We start from the raw sequence: 14268 nt of genomic DNA, 5'->3' as shown, positions 1-14268 counted from the left end.
GGTGGCGGGCGCCTGTACAGCCCGGGCGACAGAGCAAGACTCCGTCTGAAAAAAAAAAAAAAAAAAGAAAACCATTTACCTGTTTTTCTGGTCCTAGTGCAGGTGAATCTGTTTCTAAGCATATAGAAGTTAAAGGCAACTGTTTCACAAGTTTCTGCTTCTTAGAGAAAAGAAAAACCAAGTAAGTTTAAAACATGAGAAATAAAGAAAAAGAGCATTAAATTGACATGCTAATAATGCATTTTATTCTGCAAGAACTTAAAATTCATGCTTTAGGCTAGGCGCGGTGGCTCATGCCTGTAATCCCAGCACTTTGGGAGGCCGAGGCGGGCGGTTCATGGGGTCAGGAGTTCAAGACCAGCCTGACCAACATGGTGAAATCCTGTCTCTACTAAAAATACAAAAATTGCCAGGCGTGGTGGCTCACGCCTGTAATCCCAGAACTTTGGGAGGCCAAGGCAGGCAGAAGACAATGTCAGGAGTTCGAGACTAGCCTGGCCAACATAGTGAAACCCCGTCTCTAATAAAAATACAAAAATTAGCCAGGCATGGTGGTGGGCGCCTATTACTAATCCCAGCTACTCAGGAGGCTGAGGCAGAAGAATCACTTGAACCCAGGAGGCAGAGGTTACAGTGAGCCGAGATCATGCCACTGAACTCCAGACTGGGCAACAGAGCAAGACTCTGTCTCAAAAAAATAAAAAATATATATATAAATACAAATACAAAAATTAGCCAGGCAAGGTTGCAGTGAGCCGAGATTGCACCACTGTACTCCAGACTGGGCAACAGAGTAAAACTCTGCCTCAAAAAAAAAAAATTATTTTTTACTATTCAATTGATAGGCCAGTTGTGGTAGCTCACACCTGTAATCCCAGTACTTTGGGAGGCTGAGCTGGGTGGATCACTGGAGACCAGGAGTTTGAGACCAGCCTGGGCAACATGATAAAACCCCATCTCTACTGAGAATACAAAAATTAAGCCGGGTGTGGTGGCTCATACCTATAATCCCATACTTTGGGATTTCAAAAAAAAAAAATTATTTTTTACTATTCAATTGACAGGCCAGTTGTGGTAGCTCACACCTGTAATCCCACACTTTGGGAGGCCAAGGCAGGCTGATCACTTGAGGTTGGGAGTTTGAGACCAGCCTGGCCAACATGGTGAAACACCATCTCTACTAAAAATACAAAAATTAGCTGGGCGTGGTGGCGGGCGCCTGCAATCCTAGCTACTTGGGAGGCTGAGGCAGAATCACTTGAACCCAGGAGGCAGAGGTTGCAGTGAGCTGAGATCACGCTACTGCACTCCAGCCTAACAAGAGTGGAAAAAAAAAAATTAAAAAATTAGCCAGGCATTGTGGTACATGCCTGTAATCCCAGTTACTCAGAAGGCTGAGGCAGCAGAATCGCCTGGACCTGGGAGGTGGAGATTGCAGTTAGCCAAGATCACATCACTGCACCCTAGCTTGGGTGACAGAGTGAGACTCTGCTTCAAAAAAACAATTCAATTGATAAATGCTAACTGGATGTTCTCATAATTCCACTACTAAAAGTTGTGTTAAAATATAAACACTAATTCCTAGAAGTTATCCAAAGCTTCTAGGGAAACCAAAAAATAGTAACCACAGCAAAAATGAGGTATACCCAGCAAGCAGAAATCCAAACATCTGTTATCACATGCCAACATTAACAAGGAAGTGATTTCTGTTGTTTCTCCACCCTCATCACATTCAGTGTTTCTTTCTAACATCCACTTTAAGGCACTCAAAGCTTTATGTTTATAAATCTAAGGGTTTTGTTTGTTTTTGAGACAGAGTCTGGCTCTGTCACTCATGTTGCAGTGGAGTGGCACATTCTCGGCTCACTGGACCCTCCATCTCCTGGGCTGAAGCCATCCTCCCACCTCAGCCTCCTAAGTAGTTGGGACTACAGGCACACACCACCACACTTGGCTAATTTTTTTTTTTTTTTTTTTGAGATGGAGTCTCACTTTTCGCCCAGGCTGGAGTGCAGTGGCGTGATCTCAGCTCACTGCAAGCTCCGCCTCCCAGGTTCACGCCATTCTCCTGCCTCAGCCTCCCAAGTAGCTGGGACTACAGGTGCCTGCCACCATGTCCGGCTAATTTTTTGTATTTTTTAGTAGAGACGGGATTTCACCATGTTAGCCAGGATGGTCTCGATCTCCTGATCTTGTGATCTGCCCGCCTCCCAAAGTGCTGGGATTACAGGTGTGAGCCACTGCGCCCAGCCTAGTTTTTTAAGTTTTAAAGCTGTAATTCACATACCATAATATTACTCTTTAAAAGTATACAATTCAGTGTTTTTTGCTATATTCACAAAATTGTACAATCATCACCATTATCTAGGTCTGGAATATTATCATCACCCCAAAAAGAAACCCCATACCCATTAGCTGTCACTCCCTATTATCCTTCTCCTCAAAATCCTGGAAACCACTAATCTATTTTGTGTCTATAGATCTGCCTCACCTGGACATCTCACATGAATGGAATAATACAAGATATGTTTTTTTTATCTGGTCGCTTTCTCTTAGTATAATGTTTTCAAGGTTCATCCATGCTGTAGCATGATTCAGTACTTCATTTCTTTTCATGACTTTATTCCTCTTCATTCCTTTTTATGACTTTATATTCCACTGTGTGGATATAGCACATTTTATTTATCCATTCATCAGCTGAAAGACATCTAGGTTGTTTCTACTTGTTGGCTATTATGAATAATGCTGCTATAAACATTTATGTACAAGTTTTTGTGTGGACATATGTTTTAATCTCTTTGGGGTATCTACCTAGGGGTGGAATTGCTGGGTCACGTGGTAATTTTATTACGTTTCTAAGGAACTGCCAAACTTAGTGGTATAAAGTGGTATCTCTCACTGTACCTTTGATTTCTATTTCCATAGTGGTTAATGAGGTTGAGCATCTTTTTATGAGCTTATTGGCCATTTGTATGTTTTCTTTAGAGCTATATCTAATTTAAATAATTTGCACATATTTTAATCAGGTTATGTCTTTTTATTGAGTTGTAATGGTACTTTATATATTCTGGATACCGGACCCTTATCAGATACATGGTTTGAAAAGATTTTTTATCTTTCTGAGGGTTGTATTTTCACTTTTGTGATAATGTGCTTTGAATTATAAAAGTCTTAAATTTTTTATTGTGAAAATTTTAAATTTTGATTATGTCCAATAAATTTTTTTCTTTGGTTATGATTTTAATGACCTATCTAAGATGCCACAGCCTAATGAAGGAGTCATACAAATTAAGTCCTATTTTCCTCTAGGAATTTTTACTTTTTTTTTTTTTTGAGATGGAGTTTTGCTCTTGTTGACTAGGCTGGAGTGCAATGGCTTGATCTCGGCTCACTGCAACCTCCACCTCCTGGTTCAAGTGATTCTCCTGCCTCACCCTCCTGAGTAGCTGGGATTACAAGCACATGCCAACACGCCCAGCTAATTTTTGTATTTTTAGCAGAGACAGGGTTTCACCATGTTGGTCAGGCTGGTCTCAAACTCCTGGCCTCAGGTGATCCACCCACTTCAGCCTTCCAAAGTGCTGGGATTACAAGCGTGAGCCCCTGTGCCTGGCCTTATTTTGGTTTTATATTTAAGTCTTTGATTAATTTCTGAGTTCATTTTTATATATATGTGAGGTAAAGACCTAAGATTAATTTTTGTAAAGTAACTAGAATAGTATCATAAGTATGTAATAAAAGCTCATGTTTTAAATTTTATTTCATAAAGTGTTAGATGAGTTTCAATGACAAAATTTACCTGTCCACTTCTTATGATAGAAGGGGGAATTGAGAAGAAGTACCCAGCTCTTACTCCTTCCATGGCTACAGATGGCCGACCATCAAATGCATGCAGCAGTACCTTGACAGCACCTTTCAAAAATGAAAGATAAGGCAGAATTCCATTTTATTTCCCATTAATCAAATTAAATAACAGAAGTCTGAAATTTTAAGTAAATGTTGGTCACTAGGATATAAACAAGAGGTTTTATAACTTCTAAAGGGTGGATAAATGTACAGTGTTCAAAGAGTGGAATAAAAATATAGTAAATTTTAAGCCAGGCACAGTGGCTCACACTTGTAATCCCAGAACTTTGGGAGGCCAAGGCAGGCAGACCACTTGAGCCCACGAGTTCGAAACCAGCCTGGCCAACATAGTGAAACCCTGTCTCTACAAAAATACAAAATTTACCTGGGCATGGTAGTGCAGGCCTATAGTCCCAGCTGCTCAGGAAGCTAAGGTGGGAGGATCACCTGAGCCTGAGATGTTGAGGCTGCAGTGAGCTGCAATTGCACCATTGCACTCTAAGCTGGGCATTGGAGTGAGACTCTGTTTCAAAAAATAAACTAATAAAAATATATATAGGCTGGGCGCGGTGGCTCATATTTGTAATCCCAGCACTTTGGGAGGCCGAGGTGGGCGGATCACCTGAGGTCAGGAGTTCAAGACAAGCCTGACTAGCATAGTGAAACCCCATCTCTACTAAAAATACAAAAAAATTAGCTGGGAGTAGTGGTGGGAACCTGTAATCCCAGCTACTTGGGAGGCTAAGGCAGGAGAATCACTTGAACCCGGGAGGCAGAGGTTGCAGTGAGCCGAGACTGCACCACTGCACTCCAGCCTGGGCAATAGAGCAAGACTCCATCTCAAAAAAAATAGATAGATAGATAGATAGATAGATAGATAGATAGATAGATAGATAGATAGATAGACAGACAGAGAGAGCGACAGAGAGAGAGAAAATTCTTAATCTTCAGAATAAAATTGAAATATTCAATAATGTTGGCTAGGCACAGTGGCTCATGTCTGTAATCCCAGCACTTTGGGAGGCTGAGGTAGGAGGATCTCTTGAGCTCAGGAGTTTGAGACCAGCCTGGGCAACATGGTGAAACCCAGTTTCTATTAAAAATATACACACAAATATTAGCAGGGTGTGGTGGTGTGTGCCCATAGTCCCAACTAGTTGTGGGGCTGAAGTGGGAAGATCTCTTGAGCCCAGGAGGTGGAGGTTGCAGTGAGCAGAGATTGCCCCATTGCAATTCAGCCTGGGCAACAGAGTGAGACCCAGTCTCAAAAAAAAAAAGGAGAAATATTCAATTTTAAAGACAAATAAATTTCCTGCACCATCAGATCTTTTCTAGAAGTCTGTGAGCTAATTGTTTCTCACAGGAGGGTTTTAGGCAGTCAAATGGATTATCTTAACAAAAATGCTAGTGAAAGAAGAAACGGGGAACTAAGTGACACAAATTCCATAGAGTGAGCTTCATAAAACTATCCCCAGTTCTTAAAGGGTAGCTGCTCAGCTTGCATAAAAATCATGCTTTCAGTGACTTCAGAACTATTCATTACTGATTTCTAGTTGCAGGCAATTACATTTACTTTATTATTTGACAGAGTTTTTTCAAATGGTATGAATGACCATTAGAGAGTTATGACCATAAGTAAGTTATGAAACCAACTTAGTAGGTCACAACCAATAATGAGTGCTTATATGTATATATGTGTGTGTGTGTATGTAGCACACACACATACCTATACATACACATATACATACACATATATGGATTGCTTGTTAAACTTTTGTTAGCTTTCTTTATGTAAATATGAGTCTCCAAATAAACTATATTTCTGATTGTAGATGGCACCTTTAAAATCTTGAAAAATAATGCTATAAGATGTAAATTTACTTTAGGAACAAACAAAAAAGAGTGTGTTTATGTATGATGGCCAAAATCTGTATTTCTGTAAATTCTGCATTTCTGAAGCAGCAGCTGGAAAACATACAAAACAGTGACCCAATGTGATTGCTGTGTGATAGCCCTTCTTTTTTTAACCTTTTCCTCATTAATCAGCTGACTGAGCTGATTAAGAAACTGGAGCTGCTGGCCGGGCACAGTGGCTCATGCCTGTAATCCCAGCACTTTGGGAGGCCGAGGTGGGTAGATCACCTGAGGTCAGGAGTTCAAGACCAGCCTGGCCAACATCGTGAAACCCCATCTCTACTAAAAATACAAAAATTAGCTGGGTGTGGTGGTGCACACCTGTACTGCTAGGTACTTGGGAGGCTGAAGCAGAATAGCTTGAACATAGGAGGTGGAGGTTGCAGTGAGTCAAGATTGTGCCATTGCCCCCCAGTCTGGGGAACAGAGCAAGACTGTGTCTCAAAAAATAAAATAGGCTGGGCATGGTGGCTCACTCTTGTATTCTCAGCACTTTGGCAGGCTGAGGTGGGTGGATCACTTGAGGTCAGGAGTTCAAGACCAGCCTGGCCAACATGGCGAAACCCTAGATCTACTAAACATACAAAAATTAGCTGGGCGTGATAGTGGGTGCCTATAATCTCAGCTACATGGGAGGTTGAGGCAGGAGAATTGCTTGAAACCAGGAGGCAGAGGTTGCAGTGAGCCAAGACTGCGCCACTGCATTGCAGCCTGGGTGACAGAGTGAGACTCTGTCTCAAAAAAAAAACAAATAAATAAATAAATAAAAGAAACTGGAGCTGCTAATTTTGCTTTGTTTTGTTTTTTATGAAGCTGCTAATTTTTAAATTCAGGGACATAAATTATTTTATTCAACTTTTCATTTAATCTGTCTGGGCCTGGGAAATATGATAATTAACTGAAAACCTTGTAAACAATAGCCTGACCTGCAACACCATCTTAGATGATTTTCACCCCCTTTCTTGCCCCTGCCCTTCAAGAAATCAGATTAAAACATGGCTTGCTTTGTGAGAACATAAACTGGAATTGTCAAACTTGAAATTAGGCCTATTTTTCTCAGGAAATGAAATACCTTGCTCTTGTAAAAGGTTGATGGTAGGTCTTCCAGCAGAGCGTGAGTGCACATTTCTGTTTAACGACAACAACATTTCTTTTAAGTACCACCCTGAAAGTAGTGTTTTTGATCTACTAAAGTAGTTCAGAGAAAGATAAATGTAGAGTTCCATTTCAGGAGAACTCTGATCATTATTTAATTTGCTCTATAGCTATTAACATAAAAAAATAATTAACCTACATAGGCAAATTTAGTCTTTTGGCTAATTGGATCTGTCTGATTAGGACTTGTCTTTGCTCTTCCTTCTGTTCATCAGTGCCAGCAAATCTAGGGGAGAAATCTAGTCCAACCTAGAGCAGAAAAATAAAAGATATTACATATTTAGGTTTAAGGAACCTCAAAAGAGATCTCTGGATTGACGCTATCCAATAGAAATATAATGCGAGGCAGAAAAGCAAGCCACATAAAAATATTAATTCTAGTAGCCACATTAAAAATATTCACAAAAACAGGTGAAATTAATCTTAAGATACTTTAACCCAATATATCCCAAATATTATTATTTTAAACATGTAGCCAATATAAAATATTGAGTTATGTTATATTCCTTTTTTTTGTTTTGTTTTGTTGAGATGGAGTCTGGCTCTGTCGCCTAGGCTGGAGTGCAGTGGCGCGATCTCAGCTCACTGCAACCTCTGCCTCCCAGGTTCAAGCGATTCTCTTGCCTCAGCCTCCTGAGTAGCTGGGATTACAGGTGCCTGCCACCACGCCCAGCTAATTTTTGTGTTTTTAGTAGAGACAAGGTTTTACCATGTTGGTCAGGCTGGTCTCAAATTCCTGACCTCAAGTGATCAGCACGCCTTGGCCTGCCAAAGTGCTGGGATTACAGGCGTGCCCAGTCTTTTTTCTTCCTTTTTGGTACTAAAACTTTGAAATACACAGTGTATTTTACACTTATAGCACATCTCAATTCAGAGCAGTCACATTTCAAATGCTCAGGAGCTGTTAAGTGGCCACTATATTGGACGGCACAGACTACAGATGACTCCTTCTCCTGGGACTATTTTGGCATGCATTCTATAAACTATATTTTGAATTTAAGTGTTATTCTTATCTTTTGTCTTTAATTAAAAATGGAATTTATTACCAAGTAATAAAAATATTTCACAAGTGGCCAGGCATGGTGGCTCATGCCTGTAATCCCAGCACTTTGGGAGGCCAAGGTGGGTGGATTACTTGAGGCCAGGTGTCCAAGACCTGCCTGGCCAACACGGTGAAACCCCGTCTCTACTAAAAATACAAATTAGCTGGGTTGGTGGTGCATGCCTGTAATCCCAGCTAGTAAGGAGGCTGAGGCAGGAGAACCACTTGAACCTGGGAAGCGGAGGTTGCAGTGAGCCGGGATTGCACCACTGCGCTCAAGCTGGGATTGTACCACTGTACTCCAGGCTAGGTGACAGAGCAAGGTTCTGTCTCAAAAAAAAAAAAAAAAAAAAAATCACAATTATAAATATTTAAATAAAAAAGTTCTTTAATTACAAACTCTAGCCCATTTAAAGTGTGTTTCTAAATTACTTATGAAGAATTATAGATACTATATTAACTCACCAGAGCAAGGGCCCATATTTAAGCACAAGAAAAAAAAGCAAAGTATTTAGAAATGCTATTATTTTTCTCCACTTAAGGTAGGCCTATGCAAGGCTTTTGATTGTTTCATCCCCAAGCTTTCTTGCTTATTAAAGAAGTATCAACAAATTATTATTTGGCTAAGTAGGGTGAACATAATTATACAAGTCAGTTATAATCACCAATACTGAACTAAAAATTATTTTCATATATCATATAGAAGTCTGAATTAAAAGTCGTTTGATCAGCTAGTGGGTATTTACCTCTCCAATTGCCAACAACCGATCCTTATAATTCTCGATAATGGGCAAAGCTACATCCAAATCCTGGGAGAAAAAAAGTAAAATTGTTAAAATGGAAGAAGGGAACTGCCATTTCACAAGCTCCTATTATGTCCTAGGTGCTATGCTATCCTGGTGCTTTACATACATTTAATCCATTTAAGCAGTCAAAGAACTAGCAATAGTAATCTTTCTATAATGGTGAGTACCTCTACCTGTAAATTTGAGTAGAAACATATCCCATACCCATTCGGGTTACAAGAATATGACTTTTTATGAAGAGCACCACTTAAACATTGCCTTCTGTTTAGGGGTTATTTCCTGACATTTAGGAGGCATTTGGACATTCTGCAATCACTAAGAAAAAGAGAGGCAAACCACCAGGGAGTCATCTTTGCATGTGAGCTTTGCGACTGCATTGTTGTGTTCTTCCCTTAGAATTCGTCCGGTTGGTGAGTTTATAATAATAATCGCATACTTTCTTTGCACTGTTTTCACTGATTTCATTTGCCTTTAGTCCTGCTTTAACTACTTGTCCTAAATGCCCAGCAATATAAACAATGAGTGTCTCATATATATTTGTTAAAATATTGAAGTAGCTGTGTACCATTAGTTTCAATGATATTACCTTTTCCACTGAGGATAATTTACCCTGTGAGGGTTCCCTTCTTAGGTAGGGAAAACAAATATATGGGAAATTGCTTTTAGATGCCTTTTAGACTACATTGCACATTTTAGTTTCAGGATATATAGATTGCAAAGTATTTCTCCTGAGGATAATCAGAACAAGACAGAATTAAGAAAAGGAAGATAAAGCAGATGATAGAGGAACAGGAGTAGATTTTACAACTTTGAGAGAGAACAAAGATGAAGGAGGGTAAGTTAAGGCCTTGAAATACATTCTAGTAGACTTGAAATACATTCTAGTAGACTTGAAGAAGAATTAACATTGTCATGAAAAATGATGGGTATATGACCCTAGATGTCAGAAAAGCTATTTGACAACAAGCTGAGTAGGTTAAACAGTTCCAGGCAAAGCTTTTTCCATATCACACATCCAAACTACTCTATGTCGCTAAGATCTCAGAGGGACTGGAGAAGTAGGAGAAATCACCCAGGAAATGTCTAACACTTAGAAAGCCTGAGTCACAGAAATTACACACTTGGAGGAAGATCAGACGAAGAAAAAACCATGCCTCTTGGAATACGTATTATCTATGAAAAAGCAAAACAGATTTATAGTAAGACTATTCAAACTCCTAATAAAATAGATTTGGAAGCTTTCAGCAAGTCAAGAATGATAAATAAAAATTAATAGTAGAATATAATTCATATTACTTATTTAATATGTACAAATGCATTTGTGTGTGTGGTCTTTGTCATTTCATTTTAGTAGGTGTAAACATATTTATAAGGCTATTTGTAGGTCTATTTCTGCCCTCAGTTCTATCCCCACTCCCTTCAGAATGTCTCAAGTTCCTTAACAGCTAATGGTTCTATTATACTTTTGTGTGTTTTTTTTGTTTAAAGATAGGGTCTCAGCTTGTGACCCAGGCTAGAGTGTGCAGTGATGCGATCATAGCTCACTGCAGCCTTGATCTCCTGGGCTCAAGCGATTCTCCTACCTCAGCCTCCCGAGTAGCTGGGACTACAGGTATGTGCCACCATGCCTGGCTAATATTTTTAATTTTTGTGTAGAGATGGGGTCTCGCTATGTTGCCTAGGCTGGTCTCCAACTCCTGGCCTCAAGCAATCTTCTCACCTCAGCCTCCCAAAGTGTTGGGATTACAGGAGTCAGCCATAGCACCCCACCCTATTACGGTTTTTGTACAAAAAAGATTATATACCCCTATACTTTATGATTGGGCGTAATACTACTATATAATTATTCATCATTTATAAATGAGGAAATTCAGACTTGGTGAAGGTAAGTAATGTGCCACAGATCACAGAAGTCCGTAGGCCAGGGCCCTCTGACCTCAAAGCTCATGCATGCTGTTTCCACCATGCTGCTGAAGGAAGAATGGAAGGGACAAAAAAGGGAATGAATGAAAGAAGGAAGGAGGGCAAAAGGGATCAAAGCAAAGAGATTTATTCAGAATGATTTTAAATAATTACAATAGATTTATTATAGAAAATGTTTAGTCTTCAGAACCTTTAGAACAGGGTGTTTAACAGAAATTAGTGAAGTGGGACAAATAAAAACAGTGGCTAACCAGAGCGCAAATACCCTGCATGCAGGTGCAGCAGAATGCCACCAGTGAATTGTGGTTCACCACAGTTCATTGTGGTTCATCCCCAGGGCCTAAACTGTGCCTGGTAATAATATTTATTGAATGAATTAATTAATTCAGGAATATGTTAAAAGGATTTGTGTGATGCTAGGCAATTCATCTTATAAAACAAGTTAATTTGATGAATACTTACTACATACCTAGCTTTGTACCACATATTTTAGAAGCCTGTAAACGTGCAAAGAGGCATACTTCCTGTTTTAAAGGGGTTTATAATCTAATCAGCAGGAGAAAACTAAACTGCAGTATGGACTACAAGCGCAACTGGAATAAAACAGGGCTAACTCTGCTCATCTCTAGTCTATTCCAGAGGATTATCACAACATTTGATGGGTTCATATCTGCTTTGATAATCAAGAATTACCTATCGGCTGGGCATGGTGGCTCACATCTGTAATCCCAGCACTTTGGGAAGCCAAGGCAGGTGGATCACTTGAGGCCAGGAGTTCAAGACCAGCCTGGCCAACATGGCAAAACCCCATCTCTACAAAAATACAAAAAATTAGCCGGGTGCAGTGGTGCATGCCTGTAATCCCAGCTACTCAGGAAGCTGAGGCATGAGAATCACTTGAACCAGGGAGGCGGAGGCTGCAGTGAACTGAGATGCGCCACTGCACTCCAGCCTGGGTGACAGAGCAAGACTCTATCTCAGAAAGAAAAAAAAAAAGAAGTACCTATCATACTGTTGGCATATTAATTGCTTTGGTAAGTTAAGCAGTCCAATCAACTCTATATTAATGCCAAATATATGCCAAATCCAGTCATTTCTGTACCTCCAATGCTAGTACTCTGGTCTAATCCACCATCATTTGTAGCCTTCTAACTTTTTCCCCTTTTCATTTTTTGCCCTCTTCAAAACTCACTCTTCATACCAAAGCCAAGGGGATCTTTTTTTTTTCTTCACCAAACTCATTTTACTGCCAGAGCCCAGGGGATCTTTTTAAAACATAAATTACATCTTGGTACTTCTCACATTAAACCCTCCATTGCATGTAAACTAAAATCCAACAAGGTCCTGTATGAGATCTCCGCCCATCCCTCTTACCACTATCACTTCCTCTCTTCCTCTAGACACATCAGCCCTCTTTCTGTTTCTTGACTACACTGAGCTTATTCCTACCTTAGGACCTTTGTGCTTTGCTGTTTCCTTTGCATATAAGACCCTGATCCTCTCTCTGCATGGCCGATTCCTTTGTAACATTCAGGTTGCAGCTCAATTGTCACTACCAGAGAGTCCTTCCTTGATGACATCATCTAACAACCAGCATCCACAACACCTACTACATAAACTTGTTTTACTGTCTTCAAAGCACTTAGTGCTATTGAAAGTTTTCCTGTTGATGTAATTGTTGACTGTCTGCACCATCTAGAATCTAGCTTCCATGAGAGGGATCTTACTCATTATTGGGTCTGCAGTGCTGACAGCAGTGCTTGGCATGTAGCAGGTGCTCAGTACACACCGGTTGACTACCTAACTAAATGAATGTCTATTAGTATAAATCTCCACATAAATGAAAGAAGCGCTGCCTTGCTATGATTCCACATTTGTAGAATTGTGACTATCTGGCAATGTAGCTAATTTTATCATATTTAACAATTCAGGATAGCTACAGGATAAGCATTTTTACCTGAAATGAATGAATTTTATTTTGTTTATTTCTATTTTATTTTTTTTGAGAGATGGAGTCTCACCATGCTGCCCAGGCTAGTCTTAAACTCCTGAGCTCAAGTGATCCTCCCACCTCGGTGTCCCAAAGTGTTAGGATTACAGGCGTGAGCCATCACACCCGGTCATGAATTTTATTTTGAAATAAGTAGAGCTACCTAAGGTATCTTAATATAGGAACAGAGATACATTATTATTATTATTATTATTATTGTTATTATTATTATTTTTTTTTTTGAGATGGAGTCTCACCCTGTTGCCCAGGCTGGAACGCAGTGGAGCAATCTCGGCTTACTACAATCTCCGCCTCCTGGGTTCAAGTGATTCTCCCACCTTAGTCTCCTGAGTAGCTGGGACTACAGGTGCATGCCACCATGCCTGGCTAATTTTTTGTACTTTTAGTAGAGACAAGGTGTCACCATGTTAGCCAGGATGGTCTCAATCTCCTGACCTCGTGATCCACCCACCTCAGCCTCCCAAAGTGCTGGGATTACAGGCATGAGCCACTGCATCCGGCCTACGTGATTATTTTTTAAATGGCACTATATCTCAATTTATTCATAGGTAACAAAAAGTCATTACTTCTTTGAAATGGGGCTATCAAGCCCATTATGCAATAAAGCACTCATGAAACTGTGGATCTTCCTGATGCTGAATCAAGAGACAAGTGTGAAATATAAGACATACCGACTACCGCGAGTCAGTGAGACCGTGCGGGTAGGATGTTTTCAGAGCGGATACAAAATCAGTGCAATTTAATAGCTGGAGAGCAATCCTGTAACAATGGTTCTATGTTCAAAGATAATACTACTTATTTGAACTCATCTGTTCCCTAATAGTATATGGCACCTCTGAATTTGTATCTTTCTTTTTCTAGATATTCTATCACTTTTTGTGCCAAAGCAACATGACTACAGTACCAAAAAAAGTGAAAAAAGTTACACATATTTCTAACAGATCATCACAATTACTATCATTTCTGTGTTTTCTCTCCAGTCTTTTCCTTATGAATATATGCTTATGTAGATGTCACTCATAGTGAATATGCTATTTGGTATCCTGCTTTTCTCCCTATTTTATACAGTAAGCATTTTCCATGTGCTATACACACTTTATAATCCTCATTTTCTATAAATGCATTATATTTAACACTCTACGACTTAACTAATGATTCCTTTATTTCTGAACCTCTAGGTTGTTTCTACTTTTTCTCTATTACGAATAATGTTGCAACAAATATCTTTGTTAAAGAAGGTAGTGCTTCCTTCTTTTGGATTATCTCCTGAGAATATAAATTAGAAAGAGGAGGATTACTGAGTCAAATAATTCTTTTGTTTGTTTGTTTTTAATGGTTCCTGTTTTGTATGACTGTTACCTTTAGTGTGACACTTCTTTGCTCTTCTGGTGAAAGTCCTTGAACTGGATGAACACCCAAGCATGGCAGGACAAACCCATTATACCTAAAAATGTAGAACCAATTGAGAAAGCAAGAATAGTAGACTAGTATATTACAATGTATTCTAAAGAATAAGTAGAGGCCGGGCATGGTGGCTCATGTCTGTAATTCTAGCACTTTGGGAGGCTGAG

At 39.7% G+C, this 14268-nt stretch overlaps 1 protein-coding gene across 1 annotated transcript in view; it reads right to left on the bottom strand.

The window, feature by feature from the left end:
- TATDN3 (TatD DNase domain containing 3) overlaps positions 1-14268 on the bottom strand; it is a 25155-nt gene that overhangs the window by 6850 nt on the left and 4037 nt on the right. The window contains exons 3-8 of the mRNA XM_011938776.1: positions 14057-14141; positions 8704-8766; positions 7055-7164; positions 6833-6888; positions 3800-3912; positions 80-160 (exon numbers count right to left, since the gene is read on the bottom strand). Of these exons, the coding sequence (XP_011794166.1) occupies positions 80-160; positions 3800-3912; positions 6833-6888; positions 7055-7164; positions 8704-8766; positions 14057-14141 (508 nt within the window). The remainder of the gene's footprint in view (positions 1-79; positions 161-3799; positions 3913-6832; positions 6889-7054; positions 7165-8703; positions 8767-14056; positions 14142-14268) is intronic.

Source organism: Colobus angolensis, unplaced genomic scaffold (assembly GCF_000951035.1).
Source record: "Colobus angolensis palliatus isolate OR3802 unplaced genomic scaffold, Cang.pa_1.0 Scaffold100, whole genome shotgun sequence".
Classification (NCBI taxonomy): domain Eukaryota; kingdom Metazoa; phylum Chordata; class Mammalia; order Primates; family Cercopithecidae; genus Colobus; species Colobus angolensis.
This window is presented reverse-complemented; position numbering and strand designations above follow the sequence as displayed.